Below are 25633 nucleotides of genomic sequence, written 5' to 3'. Positions count from 1 at the left end.
AATATATACAGTAATACATATCTATATTGTACCAGTCAATAGTTTGATAAGAGAATTATTAGGGCCAAGAAATGTAAGGAGTGAACATTAGACCAGTGGAAATCTGCACTTTGGTCTGATGAGTCCGAATTTGAGATTTATGGTTGCACCCGCCGTGTCTTTGTGAGACACAGAGAAGGTGAGTGGATGGTTTCGGCACGTGTGGTTCCCAGCGTGAAGCATGGAGGAGGCGGTGTGATGGTGTGGGAGTGCTTTGCTGGTGATACTTGTGGCTGGTGATTTTTACTCAAAATTCAAGGCACACTTAAGCAGCATGGCTACCACAGCATTCTGCAGCAACCTTCCATCCCATCTGGTTTGTGCTTAGTGGGAACATCATTTGTTCTTCAACAAAGACAACCCCAAACACACCTCCAGGCTATGTATGGGCTATTCTTCTTTTCTTTTCTTTTTCAGCAGAAAAGGTGCTCTAGACAGCGCTTTCTCTTCATAAAATGTGGTTCGTGTGAACATACCCACATACCCTGAGTCTGCAGTCCTGACTGACTGAGGTGATTCCACAGCTTTAGAGCTATAGGCAGGAGAAAAGACTGCGATGCTGGTTACAGGACAAAGAAAGCATATATTATATATTCTCAGTTTGCACTATAAAACGTTCCTCTTCTACCCCAGATTTGAACCCGGTTTCCTGCGCAAGTCCTGAAATTCTTACCATTGAGCTAATAGAGCCTGCCTGCTTGCTCAGGGGATAAATTTAATGTTGACCATCAGGTAAAAATGTGCGTCAGATCCTGTGTCTATAGGTGAGACGTGACCTTTGATACAAACTAAATGTCTCAATAGAAGAGCAGGGAGACAAAATACAACCACCCCAATTGTATAAGTCATATTGTATTAACATACTCTACCATACAGATTGGACAAAATTAACTTTTATTCATTAAAAAATAAGTTACTAGTGCCGCTTTAAAGGTAGGTCAAGTGATATTTTTTGGTTTAAACAAAAGGTTTTTGTTAAAGCTCTATATTGTGATAGTAATCATTGCCATAGAGTGTTCATTCAGTAACAGGGGTCTCCCCGTCTCTCCAGCTCTTTAATAAACAGAAAATACATTTTCCGGTGGGTAGCCAAATGTCAGCCAATCAGGAGAGAGAATCAGGATCAGCTTCATTTTTATAGTGTTCCAGTTTGTCATCACTTCCAATTTCCCTTGTTTATCCTTTATCCTGTGTGAGTTCTCTCGCCTGATTGGATAAAATTGGTATCCCGACCTGAAAAGGCATTTTCTGTTTTCTAAAAAGCTGGAGAGACGTCTGTTACTGAACAAACACTCTATATAGCAATGATTACTATCAGAATATAGAGCTATTTAACGCATATTTGAACAGAAACACATCACTTACCCTACCTTTAAACACAGCGTTGGGGCAATGAGTCTCAATAAAATGTAATTTCCTTAATTGAGTCAAACAGACAGAGGATGCATTGAAGTACATTTGGGCCAGTTGTATTCCTATTTAAGCATAATTGACCCATTCTTTCTTATCGGCCTCTGATGTAACCAACTCTTTTTTTGCAGGTTAGGTTTATTGATTTCTTATTGCGGGGAAAAAAGCCAAACGGGTTACGTTGAGACATCACGCAGTGGTCAGACATTGGACCAGCCAGAGGCGTAGTGAGTTCTCATTGGTCAAATTGTGAAAGGGGGAGGAGAAGAGAGGTGGGTGGGATAATGGGGTCAGACCCTCCCTCCAATTTTTTGTTGATTGATGCTAATCAAATAATGACCTTTCCTGACTCTGGAAAAACAACCGGACGGAAGTCATAATACAGTGACAATCACCACTGTCTGTGTGTGTGTGTGTGTGTGTGTGTGTGTGTGTGTGTGTGTGTGTGTGTGTGTGTGTGTGTGTGTGTGTGTGTGTGTGTGTGTGTGTGTGTGTGTGTGTGTGTGTGTGTGTGTGTGTGTGTGTGTGTGTGTGTGTGTGTGTGTGTGTGAAAACAAAAATATTAACATGAAAACAAATCTAAACAAAAATAGTCATAAGCCAACAATAATAACAGTAGCACCTGTATAAGGTTTAGTGTTAGGTTTAGGCATTTGACACATCGTAGATCGGCTTTTTTTGGTGCTCAAAACCAGTGTGCAACTACGTACAGTACAACTCAAGCTTTAGGGTTAGGGTAAAAGAAAACTGTATGTTATTGTATAATCATCATAATTGTATTTTATAAACGGCATTAATCAAATTGCCATCCTAAAATGTATACTGTAGTAATACCAAAGTGTGTGTGTGTGTGTGTGTGTGTGTGTGTGTGTGTGTGTGTGTGTGTGTGTGTGTGTGTGTGTGTGTGTGTGTGTGTGTGTGTGTGTGTGTGTGTGTGTGTGTGTGGGTATATACATCAACCCAAGGTCCAACAACCGCGTCAGAATAGACCTCATCGGTGTTGTTGTGGACGGATGTTTTGACTAAACAACGCATCATGACTTGCAATAACCTGACATTAGACTTTGACAGGTCAGGAGGGAGGGCCCCTTACTGTAAATACAGTAGGCTTGTACGTGCAATTGTGTAATATTATGTAATATATGGATTTTATTTGCTGCAATTGTTGCCTTTTTTGGCTTACGTAATAATTACATCAAGTTTAGCTTAGAATAATTATGCTTAGGATTTTCAGGATTTATTCTTTTGTTCATTTGTTGGTGCGACTGTAGCTTAGTGGGTAGAGAGGCCATATGGGAATCTGAAGGTCACAGGTTTGCCCCTGCCTTGCCTTGTACTGTAAGTGTTGGAAGTGTCACTGAGCAAGGCACTTGTAATACAGGTCTGTGCAGCACAGAAGATCATGTTCTGAGCTGTGTTTTCTTACCTGATAACCACCGTTCAAAGAACTCCGGCCACCTCTTATCTGAGGAGGACCGACCAAAACATCGTTTCAACATCACAAACAAATAGCATACACTGTAAAATCCTCAGTGTTGATTTAACTTTGAGAGTGTGAAAATGTACCCCTATGGGTCCATTTTTAAACGATTCTAGAATGTCCACTGGGAGTCCGGGACCATGGGTCTGTGTTTAAGCTACCCTTGATCCCACTACCTTGTCAGAACATCCTGTCACTCAACTTAGGGCACACATGGCTCTGCAACATACGGCCCGGGGGCCGGACCCATTCCTTTGACCATCTTAATCCGGCCCGCCAAGAAAGAAAAACAAAATGACCCCCCCCCCCAAAATGTACATTCTAAAAGGCTGCCGTATGTTAATGGTTTTTAGAAAAAATAATTTAACTAGACTCCAATTAATAGTAATTAATATTTACCATTTGAGTCTATACCTACCTGCATTCCCCCATCCGTATGTACTCAAATGTTTTATGTTTATATTGTAACAGTGAAACAGTCAACCTTGAGTCTATATTCATAACATAATGCAATGTGTTTGATCAGTGACCTATGGAGTGGTGCATATCAGATAAGAATCTGGATTGTTTTATGAAAGTCATCTTTTTATTGTAAGGCCAGAGTACACCAGAGTGATACAGTGCAGCTGTAAAAAAACAAAAAAAAAACAAGAACAGAACAATTTTCAGTTACAACATTTTGTAACTGAAAATTATTGTTGTGAAAGCAAGTACCTTATTGTAAAGTGTATAAAATGTCTACCAAATCCATGCAGTTTTAACATAATTCAGCACTATGTATTTGAAGTTTCAATTCAATTGTGTGGCCCCTCACTCACTTTATGGAAGTCAGTATGGCCCCCTGGAAAGAAATCTTGCCCACCCCTGACTTCGGGTGTTGTTGACCCACTGGTGAGAGATACATTGCTATAGAGAGAAGATTAGGCAGGAAAAGAATACATCTGTCACTCAGAGGCTTCCTTCTCAACTACATATTTTTAGATTGCCAGAGAAGAAAAAAAAAAAAAAACAGTAGCTTTTTGTTGTAGTAGTTGTTTTGGTTTTTCTGTCATTATCATTTTAATGTCATTATTTAGAACAACAATGACTACTGCTGGTGCAGTTACCATTAATGTTGATGTTGCTATCATCACCAACAGTACTACAACTAGAACGTTTTTCATTTGATAGACACATAAATGTGCAAAAGCTTACATTATTGTTATATTACTCGCTTTATAGCATTGCTGTTGTTGCTGTTGTTGTTGTTATTATTATTTTGTGTCATTTTGTGTCATCTCTGCGGTAGGGAAAGGGTGGGGGGGTGGGAAAGTGGGAGGGGAATACCTGTTTATTTATTCTTTATGAAGGATGACTTGTCATTTGGGGAAACCATTTTTTTACTTAATAAACAGATACAGCTTTAGATGTGTATAGTCCCAGTAGCCTGACAATCAGAGTCTCTGCCTACTGATAAATGGAATCTAAATTTTGTGAATGGGCTACTACTGTGTGGATCTAATGCAAAGTCTTTAAGGCTGCCTATTATGGTGTCACCCATTCAATGAATTTAGATCTGCACAGATGATCAGCTGTTTGAGATCTCTGATGATCTGGCTACACAAGACTACTCAGGAGGTAGAGTGGTCGGTCTGCGAGCTGGAAGGTCATCGTTCCCATCTCTGTCTCCTCCTGACTGCGTGTCAAACTTCAAGTGTCCTTGAGCAAGACACTGAACCCATAAGCTGGAAGAATTCACCCATGCAAAATGGAAGGTCATCGGTTCCATCTCTGTCTCGTCCTGACTGCGTGTCAAGAGCAAGACACTGAACCCATAACTGCTTCCAATGAGCAGGTTGGTGCCTTGCATTGTTGCCTCAGCCATCAATGTGTGAATGTGCACCGTGTGTAACACGCAATGTGTAACTGTGCTCTGCCATTGTGGTACAGTATGTACACACTTTACATTGTAAAGTGTATTTATTGATTTTGTTTGCCTGCCCTGGCAGTGTCACCATAAGCATAACTTATAAGCATTAGACTGACTGCAGCAGCCACTCAGGAGGTAGCCAGGACGGCCTTCTGGGAATCCTACTTTGTGTCGAAATGCCCTTGATCAAGACACGGAGCCCCTAACTGCTACTGACGGGCAGGTTGGTGCCTTACACGGTTGCTTCCTCCCACAGTGTGTGAATGTGTGCTTGAATGAGTGAATGTATTTGCGCATTGTACAGTGCTTTTGAGAAGGTGCTCTGTAGAAATGCAACCAACAATGACTGTGAATTTGAACATATTCAGAAGAACTTCGTAATTCCCTAAATTCTGCAATTGCAAATCACATATGACATGGTGTTTCTGGAAGGAAACAGTCAGCTGCTTGCGGAGCGTTGTACAGACGAGTAGAATGTCTTGTGTCTTGTGCCTTGAGCATGCCCATTTTGCAATGCCTATTTTACAATTATTGCACATGTGTACCACACATTGTTACACTGTTACACAAGATTTATTGAGGCATTTTGCATACAGAACATTGAGTCCAGGTGACTTTCCTTCCATCCTTTCCTGTAAGCCATAAAGAACCCGACAATCAAAACAGGGAACTGAGGATTCATTACGGACTGGCACATTACTAACAACCCACACTTAATACAGTGTGTGCCACTGTGCCATGTGCTAAATCATTTTACAATGTCTTATCTAATAGCAATAACAAAAACACATTAAGCTATTTCCTAAGTCATGTGAGCATTGATTGGTTCTCAATTAGGCAAAAAAAAACATTAAACTGTTGTTCATTATAGTTCTCGACCAGGAGACCAGGATTACTGCATATTTTTGTGAGGTTACCTACCCTAGAGTGACAGAAGTGAGTTACCATAGTTGTCTGTGCAAGTCTGTAGCCACCAATGAGTTTGTGTGCTTGTCCGTAGCTACAGCACCCTTGAGGTCTGTCCATGTCCGTATCTACTGAGATCTGTGCTGTAGAAATATAGTATATAATATAATCAAATATTCAAATATTTTTTGACACAATAAAAACTGTTATGGTCATCATGACTCACCAGGAGCCTGGATTGCATGGTTCCAGGCTTAAAATAATTTATATAAATATTTTTGGAAATCTCTATGGGAAAAATGAATGGGGATTCTATCTGTGGAACCACAAAATGCCCGCCACTGCTATGCCAGTAGTCTTCAAACCCTGGGGCTGGGATTAATGACCTCAGTATTTCTAAAATGTTGGCTACATTCCTGTGTCTTCACGCTATATAGGCAACTGGCTACCAGCGCTCAAAATATCACACACTGGAGGAATGCAATACCCACAACAACAGTGAACAAAGTCAGATACAAGCTAAAGAATTGTGTTCTGATGTTTGCTGGTAACAAGAAGTTCTTATGTGATTTAGTGATTAGCAATGTTGAGGCAACTTTGCGGAGTTCTTTATTTCCAACAACACGGCCTCTCAGCAGCTTATTTTGTAACTTAAGCTACTTTGGATGAGCAATGCGTTGCCTACAATTCATCAATGTGAACGAATTTTAGACCACAGCTTTCTCCTTAGTCTCACTGTTAGATATTTTATAATCAATAGTGTATTAGATTATGATCATTGTATTGTATCATTTTGGATAATTGCCTAAAGTATGATGTATTTTGCTCAGAAGGGCTCCCTGGCCTACTCTTTCTTACCCGTGAAAGTTGTGGCTACAGTTTAACCATGATGCCTCAGCACAGACAACCTTGCCACCAAGATGAGCCTTCGCCCCTGTCCACGTTGATATCATATTGTGGGGTGGGCTTAATGAAAGATAAACTGTCTGTTATATTGGGGAACATTTTGTATTACCAGTAGAGAATATTTTTATGCTGTACCACCTTGTCTCTCCTGTGCAAATAAGCTCAAGTAAACCTGATTATTATTTAAGACTGAAGTTATCACTCACAGTCAAACATTTTCCAGCCCTTGATATTCTCCTCTGACAAAGTTTCACATGTTTACCCCCTTAAAGGAGTAGTTCACCCAAAAAATTACTTATTTTAAATCAATTACACAATTCATGGAGATTTTTTTGTTTTTGTCGCATTCCTAAGCCAATAATTTTATGGCTGGAGGAGACTCCCCAGTCCTACTGGGTCTCCTATTGACCGATGCGACAAAAACAAAAAAGATCTCATGAATTCAAGGCTTCATGGGGTGTGTAATTGATAGAAAATAAGTAATTTTTTTGGTGAACTACTCCTTTAATGAAACAAGGGTTTGTTTATCTTGTCCATGGTAACAATGTCTCATATCACTCAGGTAGAGAAAAAATATTAACTAACAAGTCACGTGACATTCAAAACAAGTGTTTATCCCAACACAGCCATGTGCCATTGAAAGTGAACGGCACATCACACGGTAGCCATACTGTAGATATCAAGTCATTGATTAGTCACAACTGATAAGGTCTGGTGTTGCTGAATTCTGCATGCCTGCCAGGAGCTGACATCTATGGGATGGATTTGAATGAATAGTTTCTGTAGGTAGGGAGGTAGGGCGTGTCCAGAGGTAGGTAGGGCGTGTCCAGAATGAGTGATTAGCGGTAGTTGTTTGAGGCACGCCTTCTACCGAGCAGTGGTGGGAAAAGTACTCACATTTGTTACTTAAAGGAATAGTTCACCCAAAAAATTACTTCTTTTCCATCAATTGTTCCCGTCTCCTACCGGCTAATGTATCCGGTAGGAGACACAAAGTAGATTATTTGTGTCTCCTACCGGATACACACCCGGTCATCAAATTATTGGCTTAGGAATGCTACAAAAACAAAAATAAATCCATGAATTCAAGGCTTCATGGGGTGTGCAATTGATAGAAAATAAGTCATTTTTTGGGTGAACTCCTCCTTTAAGTAAAAGTATCAATACTGCAATGTAGAATTACTCTGTTACACTTTACTGTTAAGTAAAAGTCCGGAAATCAAAATTTACTTGAGTAAAAGTACAAAAGTATTGGTATAAAAACTGTACTTAAAGTGCCAAAAGTAGAAAGTACTCATTATGCAGAATGTCCCAAATCTTTTGAAAATAGCAGATCTACAAGCTCACAATGCATCGCATCGCGACGCATTGTGAGCTTGTAGATCGGCTATTTTCAAATGGCCGAAATGTATAGGGCTGAACTTGGTTAATGTATGTTCTGTAATAATAATCAAAATCTACAAAGTAACTATAGTAACTAAAGTTTTCAAAAAATTGTAGTGGAGTAAAAGTATAATATTTGTCTCTGAGATGTAGTGGAGTAGAAGTAAGAGTACTGAAAATTGGAAATACTCCAGTAAAGTAAAGAAATACCTCAAAATTGTACTTAAGTACAGTACTTGAGTAAATGTATTTAGTTACTTTACACCACTGCTGCAGAGTGCCGAATGTGTCTTAACTGGAAATGCATGAAGTGCAGGCCGGGGCCACAGGAAGTTCCAGACCAGGAGGCTGGACAACATTATAGCCCTAGAGACCTGTAGGCCTACTTCTGGTTTGACTGCCTTCAGCTTCTGAATAGTCAGATACTTTGGGAGTTGGTAGTTGGCAGTTCTTGTCCAGCCTATGGGGGCAGAGAGAGGACCAAGTCCTATGGGACCCCACAGAGGTCCTTTAGGGGATTTCAGGGGGTCGCCAGCAAAAATGAGGAACAGTTACATTTCACAATTATTATTATCCCTGGACAGAATGTATGGCTCAATGAGAGAATGTATCAGAATGACTGTTCAGATAAGTTTCACTCTCTCCACAATCTTATGCACTAAATCTAATAATAACAGCAAAAAATCTTTAGGGGTCCCTGCCTCCCTGGGGGGCAGAGAAGACCTCTGGTGGCCATGCATGCAGAATTCGGCACACCTGTTGTATCTGCTACCCCAAAGGCATGCTGCAATCTATTTTAGTTCATAACAATGCAGTGGTGGAAAAAGTACTCAAATGTTTTACTTAGTAAAAGTATCAATACTGCAAAGTAGAAATACTCCATTACATGTAAAAGTCCGGAATTCAAAATTTACTTGAGTAAAAGTAAAAAAAAGTATTGGCATAAAAATGTACTTAAAGTACCAAAAGTAAAAGTACTCATTATGCAGAATGTCCCATTTCACAAGTTTTCCCCAAAAAAATCATTTGAAAATAGCAGCTCTACAAGCTCACAATGCCTCGCATCGTGATGCATTGTAAGCTTGTAGATCGGCTATTTTCAAATGGCCAAAATATATATATATGGTTGAAGTGGTGTATAGTGTATGTTTTGTAATCATAATCAAAATCTACAAAGTAACTAATGAGTTTTCAAATAATTGAAGTGGAGTAAAAGTACAATATGTGCCTCTGAGATGTTGTGGAGTAGAGTTAAAAAATTGGAAATACTCCAGTAAAGTAAAAAATACCTCAAAACTGTAAGTACAGTACTTGAGTAAATATACTTAGTTACTTCACTGTAACAATGTATCAGTCAGTATGCTCCTCTGTGCATTAACACATGGTTCACAACTAACAAGTGATTGTCTAATAATGCTGGGAAGGGAACATGCGGTGTTTGTTATCATTATGTCTCTCATGTGTGTTTTGTTATTGCATGGTGTGTTATTATGTTGAAGGAAGGCCTGCAGACAGAGGACGCATGCATGTGAACCTGCGTCACACTCGGCCTCAGGGGGAGGCGGGGCTGGGAGGGGGCGGTGCGCGGGGCAGGGGGCGTGGCTGGGTTCTATAAGTAGAGCCGGTGACTCCATGGAGCTTCAGAAACACACGAGTTTACCTCTTAAAGATAACGGATCTCCACGGAAGAGCTACACCAAGACAATTAAGACGTTTTATTTATTTGACTTTTAAATATTTTATTCTTTATAATCGTTCTCGTTCAACGTTTTTTTTTGCCACTTTGGAACATTATTATTCATTTAGTGTGCAGTCACACATTATTTTTGCGATTTATATTTATTTGAGACTCTACAATCAAGAATGTTTCCCGAAGCAAACAACAAGGGGTGAGTCATTCTGAATAATATGCTTATTGATTACATTTTTCAATGGGTCTCTATCACACCAAACGAGACAGAATACCACTGAAGCAAACTGGCAGTGATTGCATTGACCTGCAGGAGTGGAAGAAGTACTCAGATATGTTACTTAAGTAAAAGTAGCAATACCACAGTGTAGAAATACGTAAATAAGTAAAAGTCTGGAATTCAAAATTTACTTGAGTAAAAGTACAAAAGTATTGGCATCAAAGTATACTTAAAGTACCCAAAGTAATAGTACTGTTTGAAAATAGCAGATCTAGCAATGCACGCCTTGTGAGCTCAGCTATTTTCAAATAGCCTAAGTGTGAAATAGGGCTGAAGTGGTTAATGTATGTTTTATAATATAATAATTTACATCTGCAAAGTAACTAGTAACTAAAGTTTTCAAATAATTGTAGTGGAGTAAAAAAGTACAATATTTGCCTCTGAGATGTAGTTGAGTAGAAGTAAAAGTATAGACATTGGAAATACTCCAGTAAAGTAAAAAAACACCTCAAAATTGTACAAAATAAGTACAGTACTTGAGTAAATGTACTTAGTTACTTTACACCACTGAGCACATGGGGGGCATGGCTTACATGCCACCCAGTGGTGACTATGCCCCTACACGGCAACACAGTGAATGAGTGGCAAGCCCAGGAGGCACATGTTGCCTTTATAACTGGATCTGAAACCATAGCTCCATGATATTCATTGGTTATACTTTTTTAGGTTGTTGTTAATTAGTTAAGTAAGTTCAATTAGAGATAGAGAGAGGCCACCCTGAATTCACAATAAACTGAACACTCCATATTCACATTAAGAGCTCGAAATAATACAGTAGGCTGCATCATTTTGATCACGTTCTGAGTCTATTTTGCGGCATTCTAGAAATGTCTATAGATCAATGTAATACATTTAATCTGAGTTTTTAGGTCGGAATGAGGCAATATCATCAGAAAAACCCAATAACCCAAGTGTGGACCAAGATAACATGTGATTGATAGGCTATTGGAGAAACAGAAGTCAAAGTTATGTGACACTGTGACCTTTTCTACAAGTGCACATGAGGTTGACTCGGCAGGAATGTGTCAACAACCTGCTTTCCCAGAATGCTACTAAAAAGATCCACTGGAAAATGATCGTATCACACATGATCATCATTGTATCATTTTTCAGCTTGATACAGTACATTCTTTTCTTAATGATTTAGCCTTACAATCCATACTAGCAATTGATGTGATTTGTGAGTCACGCTGGTTGACCGACCACTGTGGTGGCCACCATCACTTTACATAGATGGATGGATATAGACAGACAGACAGACCTTTATTGATCCGGGGGAAATTCAGTAGCCAGTGGCATACAGTTCAGCAGTAAGAAACACAGAGCACACACAGAAAGAAATGAAATGAACATTATCAGTACAGAATTGTCATGAAAAGGGACACGGGGACAGCAACGGATTTAGACCAAACACGTTTCAGTACAGTATACAAACGTAGACCAGAGCAAAAGAAAACAGCAGAGTTCATGGGATGAGTGAGAGACATTAGACTATGGGCTGAGCAGAGCGACCATGTGCATTTTCAAGGTGGAGATGACAGAATGTGTGGTCACGCAACAGCCACTTGTCGCCCTAACCTGTCATCTTTCTCTTGTTGGGTACAGCTACAGCTATGAGGACTGCCGGGCCACCGCTGACTGGCTAATGGCCCAGACCGATGTGCGGCCAATGGTGGGCATCGTGTGCGGCTCGGGCATGGGGGGGCTGGCGGACATGCTGAAGGACCAGACAGTCTTCAACTACAAGGACATCCCCAACTTCCCTCAGAGCACAGGTGAGTTACGCTACACGCAGCAGGGACAATTAGCGCGAGCTGCTGCTATGGATCATTTATACTTTGACGTATGACTGTGAAACGTTATTTTCGTATAAGTATGTATAAGATAATTTTAAGTATAATTTTAAAGGCTTTATGGGTGACATGGGTGAAAACATGGGTACATTGGGGGGGGAGGCGGGCGGGGCAGTCTAACCTTTTAGAATTGGACATAATTATGCAGAATAATATTGATGACTGATTAACACCAACAATTTCTTCACATATAAAAGTTGCTAGTTAATAAGTCTATCAGTTATTGATTGACACTGACTGGTGGTACTGTCATTTTCCCTCAGTGCACGGCCACGCAGGACGGTTGGTGTTCGGGACCTTGAAGGGGAGGCCATGTGTCTGCATGCAGGGCCGTTTCCACCTGTACGAAGGCTACCCTATCCATAAGGTAGCTTTATTTGTCTTCATTACTGAATATACACAACCCATTAAGACCTGAGGCCGATTCTACGAAATGCCTTCTAAATCAGTGGTTCTCACACTTTTCAAGATTTTTAAAAATGTTCAGAAATAGCAGATGTACAAGCTCGCAATGAGCTTGTACATCTGCTGTTTTTGAATAGCCCACGCAAAAATCTAAAATGTCACGGATGCTTTCCCGGTTTTAATGGGATAAAGTCAAATGTACAAATTGTTTACACGTGTGATTGAGATAAAGGTGATTGGGGCATTGCACCACTTCTTGTGAACGTTAGCCAATTGTTGCATAATATGACAGGGTTCATTATATTACATAATATACAGCACGGCTCAGAGGCTGTTATGAAATCATTTGCCTCTGCTTTCTATCCTATGGCCAGAATGGAGAACTAGTGCGATTATGTGACTGACTTGTAAATCTAATTTAGTGTGTATTTTACAAGAAATCCTGTCATGTCCTGCTAAAAAGTACAGCATACAACAGCACTTTTGTTCATTTTCCACTGTAGCCACCTGTACAAAACATGTCCAATACTCTTAAGACATTCACAGTGTGGAAGCGTTCATGACTAAGGTTAATGCTTATTGATGTTTCTAGATCACACTACCCATGAGGATCTTCAAGCTCCTTGGTGTGGAGACAGTGATGCTGACCAATGCGGCGGGAGGTCTAAACCAGGACTTCAAAGTAGGAGACATCATGATCATGAAAGACCACCTCAACATGCCTGGCTTCGCTGGAAACAACCCCTTAGCTGGACACAACGACGAGAGGTAGGTACAACTCAACATATAGCGTCAGGTACATTGTCTGACACTGAAAACTACCTTCTAAATAGTTTGACATTGTTGCAAACACCCACCAGATACCCCATGGCCCAAAACCTACATTAAACACTTCAGTCCTACATTTCGGCCATTTGAAAATAGCCGATCTACAAGCTCACAGTGCGTCGCAGGTGAGCTTGTAGATCAAAAGATTTTTATACATTTTGAAATCTTGTGAAATGGGACATTCTGCATAATGAGTACTTTCTACTTATAGTACTTTTAAGTACATTTTGATACCAATATTTTTGTACTTAAGTAAAAAATTTGAATACTTTTTCCAACACTGACCTCTCCATCGGCTTCTCTCGCTGATTATTATCTGGATCTTGTGATCATGTCTATGTCTATGTTATGTCTTGTGTATGTATGTTTACTGTGTCTTGGAGTTTCCTATCATTATGCTGTAACATAAATTGCCCAGTTTGAGACATAATAAACTTGAACTTGAACGTTGTGTTTGGCAGGTTCGGAGTGCGGTTCCCCTGCATGTCTGACGCGTACGACAGGGAGCTCCAGCAGCTGGCCCTGGACGTGGGCCAGGAGCTGGGCTACGGAGACTTCCTAAAGGAGGGCGTGTACTGTGTGCTGGGCGGCCCCTCGTTCGAGACCATCGCAGAGTGCCGCATGCTCCACAAACTGGGGGCCGACGCAGTCGGTGAGTAGCATCTCGCGCACAGACTCAATAGCTCTTTGCACTGATTTCATGCTGGTACTGTTGACCAACGATACCAGATTCATTTGTTAATTTGTTTCTTGGCTAGCTTATATTGTCTATCCTCCGTTTAACGAGAAGATTAACAATTTCCATCCATCCCGCCCGCCACAGGAATGAGCACGGTGCACGAGGTGATCGTGGCACGCCACTGCGGCATGCGCGTCTTCGCCCTGTCGCTAATCACCAACCAGGCGGTGATGGACTACGACAGCGAGGAGAAGGCCAACCACGAAGAGGTGCTTCAAACGGGCAAGCAGAGAGCGGAGCAACTGGAGAGGCTGGTCTCCACCATGGTTACCAGAATCGAACCCAACAACAACAACTATGTTTAAAATGTATTCTGCATTGCACGCAACAAAATGTCACACTATGGAAGATATTAAACTGGGTTATAATGGGAGATTTAGCGGTTAGGAGTTTGGTGATAGTTATCCCATTAACTATACCAAAATGCAATTTTCTTGATTATCTTCCCTAACCTTGTTTCCAGTTTTATCTCCATTTCACAAGGGGATAAAGCCTTGAAAATAACTATTAAGTGTCTAACCGGAAGTGTCTTGCGGTTAGACACTTTGGGTAGTAGTTCTTGTTCAGGGTGATCTTCCATGAGTTACAATGAAAATGAGTGAGAGGTTGGGTTAAGAGTGGATGGAGGTCAAATGTTAGGCTTAGGTCAAAAGATGTTGATGAGCACGGTCGTCACGGCTAGACATAACATTGAGTCTACTAAACTAACTCAGGATCAGTCAGTCTTCTCACAGCTCAAACCAAGTCATGTAGGCCTGGTACCGCAGTGCCTGGTGTCAAGACTGGACGAGGAAAAACATCCACTGATTTATTACTCATTACGATTTTCTAATAATTCAACCAGTCTTCACCGTCGTTGTATTGGACAAAACAGCACATTTGTACATTCCTTCATCCAGCGGCTCAAAAGAAACTATCTGCGTTGGTCTCTTTTTTTTACTGTTTTAAAGTGAATATTTCTGTATTGTAACTTAATATTTAATTTGATCAGCATGTGTAAAATGCGATTTAACTTAATGAGTCTCTAAGAATTCACTGTGAAGACTGCATTTTTTTTCTTTTTCTTTTGTTAATAGATGTACATTAGTTGTCTTAAGGTATTGTAATGTTCTTGGTGTTATTTAGTTTCAAAAAATGCTTTTTTTGTAAAATGTTCTACTAAAGTTAATATTTATTACTGTACAAGAGTGTGGTGTGGTTTGTTTGGGGATGGGGGAAAAAGGCTGTTGAAAACAATTGCACTGTGACCCACATACTGTTTAATTTTACTTGGAAAGGTGAGACTTACATTCATCAGTACAGCACAACTTAACACAAATTAAGAATTCCCAAGGGATAATTTATACTTCCTTGCGACACAATTCTCAGTTCAAAAGTGATACGTTGTCCGACTTAAGTATAAACTTGGCTTCAGACTCGATAATACATGTCCATGTTTATATTGTATACAGAAAATTGGCAAATTCAAATTGTAAATTCAATTAATTAGATGAATGGCATTGTGAGAGTCCTACAGATTCATGTGGATTTCTGTTGGGAATCATACAAAAGATTGATATAAGTAGAGATGAAAGATGGGGGGAAATAAGATCTTGAAAATGCAAGAGTTTTGTTCCAAAATAACACATCCACCATTCTAAAAAAATGTAAAATCCATTTAAGTTATTTCCCAATTGGTAGCATGAAATTAAATCATAGGGTACTTGCAAAAGGGTTATAAGTAACTTAAGCTCTTGGTTGTGAAACTGACAACAGCAGCTGGTCAATATTTTAGAGATATTGAATAATGTAGGCTACTAGTATATTATTTATTGATAGACTAATATCATGTTAGAATAGAACTCTTCAAAAATTAAGTGTTTGCTTTGCTCCCCTGCTTGAAGGGAAGTTCATTTTAGGCAGGCTGACAACACATCACAGCTCACACAGCAGTCCACAATTATGCAGAAGTCCATATATTGCATAATTGTACTGTATACTTTCACCCAAAAATATGTTTTGTTCCCTTTGAACAGCAAGATAAAATAAAATAGGGCCACATCCATGACATCTATCTAGAACAATAATATAAAATCCAAGTTTAAAACTTGTTCCTTTGTCATATTTTACAAAACATGTAGCCACAAAGTGCCATGCAATGATGATGGTTAGGATTGTCCTGGTTCATTCATTCTAGCATTCATTAATTTGGCATTTAGGCCCTTTAGACCAGAAATACCAAGTGAATACAGTAGAGTGGTATATAGTTGATAATTAGCAGTAGTCTACTGTAGGACTGCAGTTGATAATACAGTGTCCCAGTGAGAAATAGGCTTTGTTGCATACAAATGCGTATGACGGCACATTCATCATGATTGATGTAGCAGCCTGCCATTGACTCTGCATGGAGGACAGGCCCAGTCATCTTTCATGAGTAGACCTTTACATTGAGGCAATAGTAACACTTGGCACAAGATGTAAACAAAACAAAACATTTAAGCCAGCAACCTTCTTTCTCAAGTTTGGTACTTATCACAAATGCTTGTACGTTCTTATTGATTGTATGTGGAGTGTAACCATGCATTCCCCACTGCCAGGCAGCTCCTAAATGCAGTTTATATATACTGTGGCTGAAAATGCATACATTTACTATGACCAGAGGAATGTTCAACAAATTGGCACAATTTCCCCCTTTTGTCGACATGCAGAAGTTAGCGGCGAGTTAAAACCACGCAAACCCGATATACTTAAGTTGACTGAGATCCCCCAGGGGTCTATTCTTTGTCTACTCCGTTTCCGATCTATGACCAAATCTCATTGCCGAAAATAGCTGATCTACAAGCTCACAATGCATCACAACACTGCGTGTTCGTGCCAGAAAAGGAACGCTAGGGTTCATGTGGCTTCAGGACCACACACACCTGTTAAACAGCACCCAACCAGATGACACAGACAGAGGGGTGGGTGTCCAAAGCTATACGAGTGGCGTGCTTCCTTCCGCATTGGCAAAGTAGGTAAAACGAGTCGAGGCAAATGATTTGGCACATGTTCCCGATACATACAGGTATTCGTAAACAGTTTTCAGAGCATGTTAGCGTCAGAGAGCATTGGCAGCGAAGGGATGAGTGGAACAAAGAGGCACTTCTGAGACGAGAGACACAGGACTGGGGGACAGATTGCAGTGCAGGAGTTATTATTCACCACATCCAGTAAACAGGAATCCATTCTTCTTTTATGCAAACATGGTCAGAGAGATCCACTGTGGGGAGAGAGACAAGCAGGCCAAGATATTCATTACTGTGATGACATGTACGTCTAATGTATTGCAGTGATGTGTGCAGAAGCCCTGGAAATCCTTTAAGCAAATAAGAGAACATAGATACTGTCCTCTACAAACAGATTATATCATCACTCTCAGGCAGAACAACCTTGTAGCTCCATATTTCTAGATTTATTTTTTTGCTTTTCTGCCTTTATTTATTGTGGAAAGTGGAGATGGACAGGAAACAGTGAGAGAGAGATAATAATAATAATAATAATAATAAACTTTATTTGTATAGCACCTTTCATGACATGAAATGCAGCTCAAAGTGCTTTACAGAGCAAGGATACAATTACAGTTAGAACCAATTTAACAATAAAGCAGACAAAAATAAAATAAAATAAAATAAAAGCAGTAAAATGCAGTAAAATGCAGTGGCCCTCGCCACTACACAACTACAACACAAATGGATATAACTTAAATGTAGTGACCACTGTCCTCTACAACACAGCTAAAGAAATATCCACACTTCACACAATTGCCAATATTACATGTGTACCTTGTGTACCTTAGTAATATATCTTCACACAATTGTCAATATTACACCTTAGTAATATATTTTCACTTAGTAATATTACACCTTAGTAATATATTTTCACCATGTTTACCACGTGTGGACTAGCCCAGGGGATCTGCTAACTTATCACATCCAAACCACACACCGTACACCCCTGAGAATGATATCGGGGTTATACAAGATATATAGAATAAACATAGACAAAAGGATCTGCCCTGGAGGGTCCACAACGTGTCGACGTGCTAAAAATAAAATAAAATAAAATAAAAGCAGTAAAATGCAGTAAAATGCAGTGGCCCTCGCCACAACACAACTACAACACACACAATTGCCAATATTACATGTGTACCTTGTGTACCTTAGTAATATATCTTCACACAATTGTCAATATTACACCTTAGTAATATATTTTCACTTAGTAATATTACACCTTAGTAATATATTTTCACCATGTTTACCACGTGTGGACTAGCCCAGGGGATCTGCTAACTTATCACATCCAAACCACACACCGTACACCCCTGAGAATGATATCGGGGTTATACAAGATATATAGAATAAACATAGACAAAAGGATCTGCCCTGGAGGGTCCACCACGTGTCGACGTGCCCCAGAGGATAATTCACTAAATCCTCCGGATGGAGTTATGGGATGGGACTTGATGGGGAGAGACATGTAGTAAAAATCGTCAGGATCGGGATTCACACCCGCGACGCACTGTCAGGCTATATTAGAGCCTAGGTGCCCGGACCGCTATAGGCCAGCGGTCCGGGCCGTCTCTTCATACAGTACTGTACATCAACTTTTTATGTTCTTTTGTACATTACTGCCCTAAGTTGTCATACAAGAGTGTGGAGCAAAAGTAGAGAAAAAAGCGAATAGTTTGTGACCAAATAATAACTACATTGCATCCACTGGAACATGGGTTATTTTTTTTTTCATTTCCTGAAAAGTAACAGTTTTGGACATAACAAGGTTGGCACCTGACTAGCAACACTAAACAATAAAAGCCTGGAGATCGAGGCTAGCACCTGACTAACCTCGCGTCACCAGTCTTTCCACCTCGGAGGAAAGCCTGGTATGGGTGCATCCACACATGTACGTCAAGTTGTCGTACGGAAGTCGGAAGTCCCATCCACTCCCATGTTAAGTTAAAAAACGGAAGTTCCGGTCCGGTTTTTCCTATAACATGGGAGTAGATGGGACTTCCGTACGACAACTTGACGTACATGTGTGGATGCACCCTATTCGTTATTAAAGACCCGTGTGATCCGGTCTAGGCCACGCCTACTGAAAAAAATATATATAATAATTCTCTTTCCGGATTTTGCCCATCCGGTTTTGCAGTGCCGCTTTGTTTTGGTTCCCCAATCCCTATTTAAATGGAATAGAATTTCCCTGTGGGATAATAAAGGTAGACATAGAAGCTAAATAGTCTCCGGAAAGTACACTCACATTTATATTTAAGAAATAAGCCAAACAAAAAACTAAAAAATACGCAGCATCAAGGATTTTATTAGGACGGACCTATTTTGGGGTGAAGTCTTTCCGGATATGCCCATCCGGCCGTGTGATGACGCGGATGACGCGCCTGGTGACGTAGGGCTATTTCCGCTCCCGACCGGATCATAGACCCGAAAAGGTATGCTTCCCAGGCTAGCACCTGACAGAGACGATATGCACATAAACTACATGGCAATGCATGAGCTAGTGGATGAGTTAATCATGTGAGGAAATACTTGGATGAAGTTGAGGGAAATAACCCCATCGGCATCAGTTTCCATCGTCTTGAAGGTCTCTGTGAGGGGAGAGACAAAGACATTCAGTCACTTCACAAGCATCATTAGTGCGCAATTCTATGACCATCGTATCAGAGCAGGTATGATGGCTCGTAATGTAGGTACCAATACTAAAAGTGTAGTAACGGAACTCACTGAACATGGTCTCTAGCCGAACCAGGCAGGTGACAAAGTTGTCAAAGTCAACGGACAGGTCAGCCTGTGTAGCGCAGGATGATGAGCTGGAACAGGTGGTTGGTCAACTTAAACCCTGGAGAGGAGAACAGTTAAACAATGATAAACCACTACAACTGGAATGAGATATTGCTAAACAAGCCTTCCTGTAGCCCACTACAACTGGAATGAAATATTGCTTCCTGTAACAGGAAAACAATACATCCCACCCTTGCCCTGTTCAAAGTCTTCCTCAAAACCCACCTTTGCAGACCTGCTTTCCCCTCCTAATTCAATTCTCCTTTTCTGCCCCTTAGTTTTAGCTTTATGTATTTTTTCTTTGCTTAGTTTTTAGACTTTTAACTTGTCTTATCTTTATAAAGTTGTTTATTTAGTTTTGTTGTAAAGCGACTTTGTGTACCGAAAACAGCGCTATATAAATTCGATGTATTATCATTATTTTTACATCAACCCCATCTAAGTGGGATGTGTAATTTCCTCAGAAGTTTGCTTTATTAATGTATTATTACTGATATCATCATCTGGGTTTCATCAGATTTTCTACAGTAGCTGTGCGGCTGAGGCAATTAGGCCTATTTGTTTTGGGGGGAAATGAAACAAAACCAAGAGGAAAATGTACCTGCTGCTTCAAGGGCCATTCTCATCTCATAGGAACTCATGGTGCCTGACTTGTCATAGTCAAACTGCCTGAAAACAGTCAAGCATGATGACAGAAAGATAAGAGAAAGAGAATAAACAAAGCAAAGAGAGGAAAGGGGGACAGAGACAAAGACAAACAGGGGGAGACAACAAATGAGAACCAATGAGAACCCAGCACTGCGTGCGACAGGGCCAAAATCAATAATATCAGACGTTGCAGCTGCATAGAAACGGTGTCAAAGCTACAGTATATGGCCGGGTTTGGCGCATTCGGGTTTAACCTTACCAGATATCGTTTAATCTTCTCCCAAAGAACATGGAACTCTGTCAGGCCCAGCTTCCCACTGCCATCAGACTGGGTACAATGGTCAAGGAACTGAATGTTACCTAACCAGTGGTCAAATCAGGACATGTCAGTGTGTTGGTTGGGGGGGGGGGGGGGATGGAAGACCCATCTAAACACAGTTCTCCAAATTTTGCCACAACAGCATTTAGCCAAATGCTGCAGTACAAAAGAGCATTTTGCCAAAGGAATTTACCCAAACTCTATTTGACAATAGTGGCATTTGGGCAAAAGAATTTACCCAAATTCTGTCGGACAACAGGCATTTATCCAGTGGAGTGGAGTTCAGTTTACCCTTTGCCTGTGTGCCTTTCAGTTAGAAGCATCAGCCTGACGTCTGAGAGACACACATTAATTTATGCTATTCTCAATACATACATACTTTAATATTTCATACATTATATATTTCATATATCACGTCCACTTTGGGAAGGGTATACCATTATGTGACACCAGAGGCAGGAATGAGAGGTGACATAATATACTGTACCACATGAGCCAGTCAAACTCAACAGATTAATAATTAATAATCAATAAGGTCTGGTCCCTGTGCACTAAAGCTCGGTTTATACATCATTGCACAACGGTGTCGCCGGAAAGAACAAATCTGAAAATCTGTTCTTATCGGTAAGTGACTCCACAGTGTGAGTGTAAGTTAGGCATAATTGGCGCAACCAGGACGTCCATACACATGCTATTTGTCTACATTAAATGTTGATGATTATTGAAGGGGGCGCCATAGTTCTGTGGCATAGGCTACTTTTATTGTACTCTGCTAACCACCACTGAATAAAAGTACTGCGGCAGGCTTCTTTGCCAAAGCCATCCGTCTTCAAGTCTTTATCTGTTTAAATCAGAGAGAAAGGGAAAGAAAGAGCATGTCTTCACTTTTAGTAGCAACCCTCCTGATCATAAAAAGCCATGAGAGTCCATCCACTGTTCTGAAATTCAATTGAGATGGAAGTCATGGATTAGGCCTAATATATATCACGGTTGGTTAATTGCTTTTGCAATGGTTTCAGCCAGGTACACATTTCTGTGGGCTTTATTCAAGAACAACTGGCAAAGATACAGTAGCCGGGCCACAAGGGTAAATGCCAAACAAAATAAATGGTTCAGTGTTTGTCTTACGGAATGTAACTACTTTATCTAAAAAAAGTAATCTTGACTTTGGTTGTTTCTTTTGATTGGAACCAAAGGTCGATAGTGTCAGAGGGATGTTGTGCCACTGCTGGAACTGCCAGCATTCATGACCTGGGTATAGGAGGGTGGTCTATGGTCACTGTTGATGTCAACTGTATGGCTGAGTGTCAGTCAGTTGCAGATTTGCTGATGAAAATCACATTTTGATGATCATCCGTGGAATTGGCCTGTTCTCCAACAGTCTGTTTGTTTGCTGGTGGAATAGCCCGTGCTACCGGGGGTGGAAGATGGCATGTGATTTGAGCCATCCTGGTATTTTTGCCAGGATGGCTCTGACCACACAGTAGCATCTGAGTAATCTTCATCATTAAAAAAAAATGTGTACTACAATTTATGGAGCACCTTTTAAACACACAATTACAAAGTGCTTCACATAACAGAAAGGAAAGGGAAGGGAAGGGAAGAGAAGGAAATTGAAGGGAATTACCATGAAGTTCACATTTGATAGATAGATATAATTAATGATATTTTGTAACAACATGCTGTCCAGTACCATAGAGCAGTGAATTTCAACTTTTTTTTTCTAATTTCAATGACCCCCAGTCAACTCCATCAATGATGTGCAACAGGAGAGATACTGGAGTGATATCAAACCTTATGTGAAGGCCCTGAGCACAGTGTGCTGATTTGTGTACAAAATAGACATTTCTGAAATATGGGCTTGCCCTTACTACCATCTAGTGGCTATCTCCAGAAACAGCAGAGCAGTTGAAAACTGGCTGGCCTGACGAGCAAAGCCAAACTGGTAGCTGGTCTGTGCTGGTCAAATGGGTGGACTGACCAGCAAAGACCAGCTGTACTTAGCTGGTCAGATGGCTGGACACTGGACAGACCAGCAAAGCCCAGCTGATAAGCTGGTCAAGTTGGTTAGATCAGTGGTTCTCAACACGTGGGTCGGGTCCCCACATGATTTGGGGTGGTCCCCAGATGACAGTGAAGTGACAATTTCAAGACCTTTAAAGGGTTAGTTCAGATTTTTTGAGTATTTTCTGTAGGAAATACTTACCATTAATGTAGTGGTTGCAAAGGTATCCCGTGGTCAGAGTTATGGTCCGGTTCTGATAAATATGAAGTAGTTCCGGTAGATTAGTAGATTTGGTGGGGGCCGCTCATTAAAAATAAATGTATTTAAAAAACTACCGTCATTTGTATTGTTGACCTATTTCTACCATATAGAGCAGGTTTCGTTCAATTTCGACCCCTCTGTCACATGGTACTATTTTTTGTGTCATATATTTTGTGCGTGAGTAGGCTGCCGCGGCGCAGTGATTCTGGACACAAAAATTAGTACCATGTCAATCAATTAATACCTTTGTAACCACTACATTAATGGTAAGTATTTCCTACAGAAAATACTCAAAATCTGAACTAACCCTTTAAGACCTTTTTAATACCAAAAAAAAATACCATCACTGCATCAAAAGTAATCAACAAACTATACTATAAAAAAATCGTCAAACATTGGCCAAATTGTCAAATAATATAAGAAAGAGGCAAACATTTTGAAAATAGATTTTTGGGGGTCGCAGCCTGAAAGGGTCGAGAACTACTGGGTTAGATCACTGTTTCCCAAACAGTGGGCCGGGACCCATTTGTGAGTCATGGACACATTTATATGGGTCACAAGGAAAGATCCCTTTTTTCCAAAGAGAATAGTACCTATTCATTAGCTTCAATTTGTGTGTTCCCGTTACAATTTTGTATGACCACTTCTTTGTTGTACTTGACAATAGACCCATTTTCAATAATTATCTCAGACAACACTTTAAATGTAAATCAAATTTACTTAGGGTTGTTAGTTTTACAGAATATGTTTTACCCTTTTTTAAAGTTTACATGAAATAAAAACATGACATACTGTAGACATACAACAAAAATAATGGTACAGAAGGTAAACCTTTAATAGATCAGTAGGCCTTGGGCCTTTTAAACCCTGATGAAATCAAACGAACTCTACATAATGTAGTTTCTTAATAACCTTTACACTTCAAAGTCAAAATCACACTTGACCGCTTAAAACAAAATATCAAAAACACAACTCTCAAAATGTACTCTTGGCAAAATCCCTATTACCTTACTTCAAACAAAAATAAAAGCTATCACTAATCCTCAACAGCAAATACAGATCAACTGAATACGGTGCAAATACACAGTGGGCCCACGCACACAAAACAACAAACGTTGCAGGCCTGATCGTGGTGATGATGGGGCGATGGGTGACTGAGTCCTCAGTCCTCCGTCCTTGTTGACAAACGAGCGCAAAAAGTCCTTACTCACAGTTCTTGTTCAGTTCTGTAGAATAGTTAGTGAGGTGATAATGTTTGTGAGGTGGAGCAGACAGCAGGAAGGTACAATCCTCGTCAGGAATACACTCCAGGCAGTCCTTTAATCAGCAATGGTGTCCTCGGGTTGAGCGACTAACTGACTTTTTTCCCAAAGCACAAACACACTTTTACAACTCACTCTGACTTTTTATAACTCACTCATGCCATACAAACAGAAATAATTAGGCACTGTGCCTCAGAGCAGCAGCAGGTTTCACTTGGCTTCTGGTTTGAATGCAATTGCAACCTGTGTCAGGTCAAACACCCCGGTGATATAGGTGATCCTGTTCAGCAATCATCCCCCTTTTTATAATCTCTCCTCTCCCCACTCTTCTTTTTTTTTAAAGCAAGATTTATTCAAAGAGTACACATGAAATTGTATTCAAATTTACAAAAATTTAAACAACTCTTCGGTTTTACATTTTCTCCCAACAACTCCCATCCACCCCTCCCCAGTCCTCCCCATCCGCCCACCATTTTCCCCCACAAGGCCGGACATACTAACAACAATACATGTACATGATCAAATAAATAAAGTAGGATACATAGGAACAAAAAAAACACAAAATTATGTTAAAGGGAATGAAGAATAGATTAGAATTTGAGAAGGAAGAGAAGAGAAAAAAAAAAAGAAAAAAAAAGGAATTAACAATGATAATAGCAGTGATGTACATAAAAACAAATATACCAATCAAATGTGAAATATATAATTAAAAAATAATAATGCTAATGGTAAAAAGTTACAGCACTTGCGCAGGAAACCGGTTTCAAATCCAGGGTAGAAGAGGAAAGTTACATAGTGCAGCTATAAAGCAGGGGTCTCTCCATATCTTTAACATTACACAAATCGGTATACAATATCTCCATAGTCATCAAGTCCGATTTTTCATATTCTCACACTCTTTTCCAGTCATTTGAACACTGTGTGTGTGTGTGTGTGTGTGTGTGTGTGTGTGTGTGTGTGTGTGTGTGTGTGTGTGTGTGTGTGTGTGTGTGTGTGTGTGTGTTGAAGTGTATGTATTTATTTGTTTATTTATTTGTTATTTAAATATGAGTTATTTTTTATGTTTTATAAATTATTGTTACCAGGACCCTCTATCCAGGGTCCTGGTGAATCATGACCATAAAACATTTGATTACGAGAAAAAATGTAAAACAAAAGGTATTTATTAAATGAAGTATATCATGTAATTAAATATTCCCCCAAAAAGTCACAGAATAAAATGTTTTATAGTCATGATTCACCAGGACCCTGGATGGCTTGATTCTAGGCTTAAAATAATTTATATAAATATTTTTGGAAATCTCTATGGGAAAAATGCATTGGCTTTTTTGGACTGCTATGCCCTATAGCCCCATTACCAGCCTCTCACTCCGCTAATACAGCTCCGAGATGAAGATCAAATTGAATCTTTAAAGCTAATTCAATTCAATCTTTATTCCAGACACACAGGGGGTCCATATTTCATACAGATAAAAACAAACAGATTAAGAAAATAAAAAA

General features: G+C 40.0%; 1 protein-coding gene and 1 long non-coding RNA gene across 2 annotated transcripts; one reads left to right on the top strand and one right to left on the bottom strand.

Annotated features, from left to right (window-relative positions):
- The first annotated feature begins 9693 nt into the window (after positions 1-9693).
- Positions 9694-14725, top strand: LOC308102031 (purine nucleoside phosphorylase-like). Its single transcript, XM_080451611.1, has 6 exons — positions 9694-9922; positions 11609-11778; positions 12120-12223; positions 12854-13029; positions 13551-13741; positions 13913-14725. Exons 1-6 carry the CDS (start codon positions 9897-9899, stop codon positions 14131-14133), a joined length of 888 nt encoding a protein of 295 aa, XP_080307737.1. The 5' UTR covers positions 9694-9896; the 3' UTR covers positions 14134-14725.
- Positions 14726-16771: 2046 nt separating this feature from the next.
- LOC308101686 lies at positions 16772-20548 on the bottom strand. Its single transcript, XR_013934536.1, has 4 exons — positions 20240-20548; positions 19582-19696; positions 19387-19445; positions 16772-17066 (listed from the first exon to the last, which is right to left on the bottom strand). It is a non-coding gene; the product is annotated as an uncharacterized lncRNA (long non-coding RNA).
- Positions 20549-25633: the final 5085 nt, after the last annotated feature.

This window comes from Gymnoscopelus braueri (genome assembly GCF_963280865.1).
Source record: "Gymnoscopelus braueri genome assembly, chromosome: 15".
Lineage (NCBI taxonomy): Eukaryota > Metazoa > Chordata > Actinopteri > Myctophiformes > Myctophidae > Gymnoscopelus > Gymnoscopelus braueri.
This window is presented reverse-complemented; position numbering and strand designations above follow the sequence as displayed.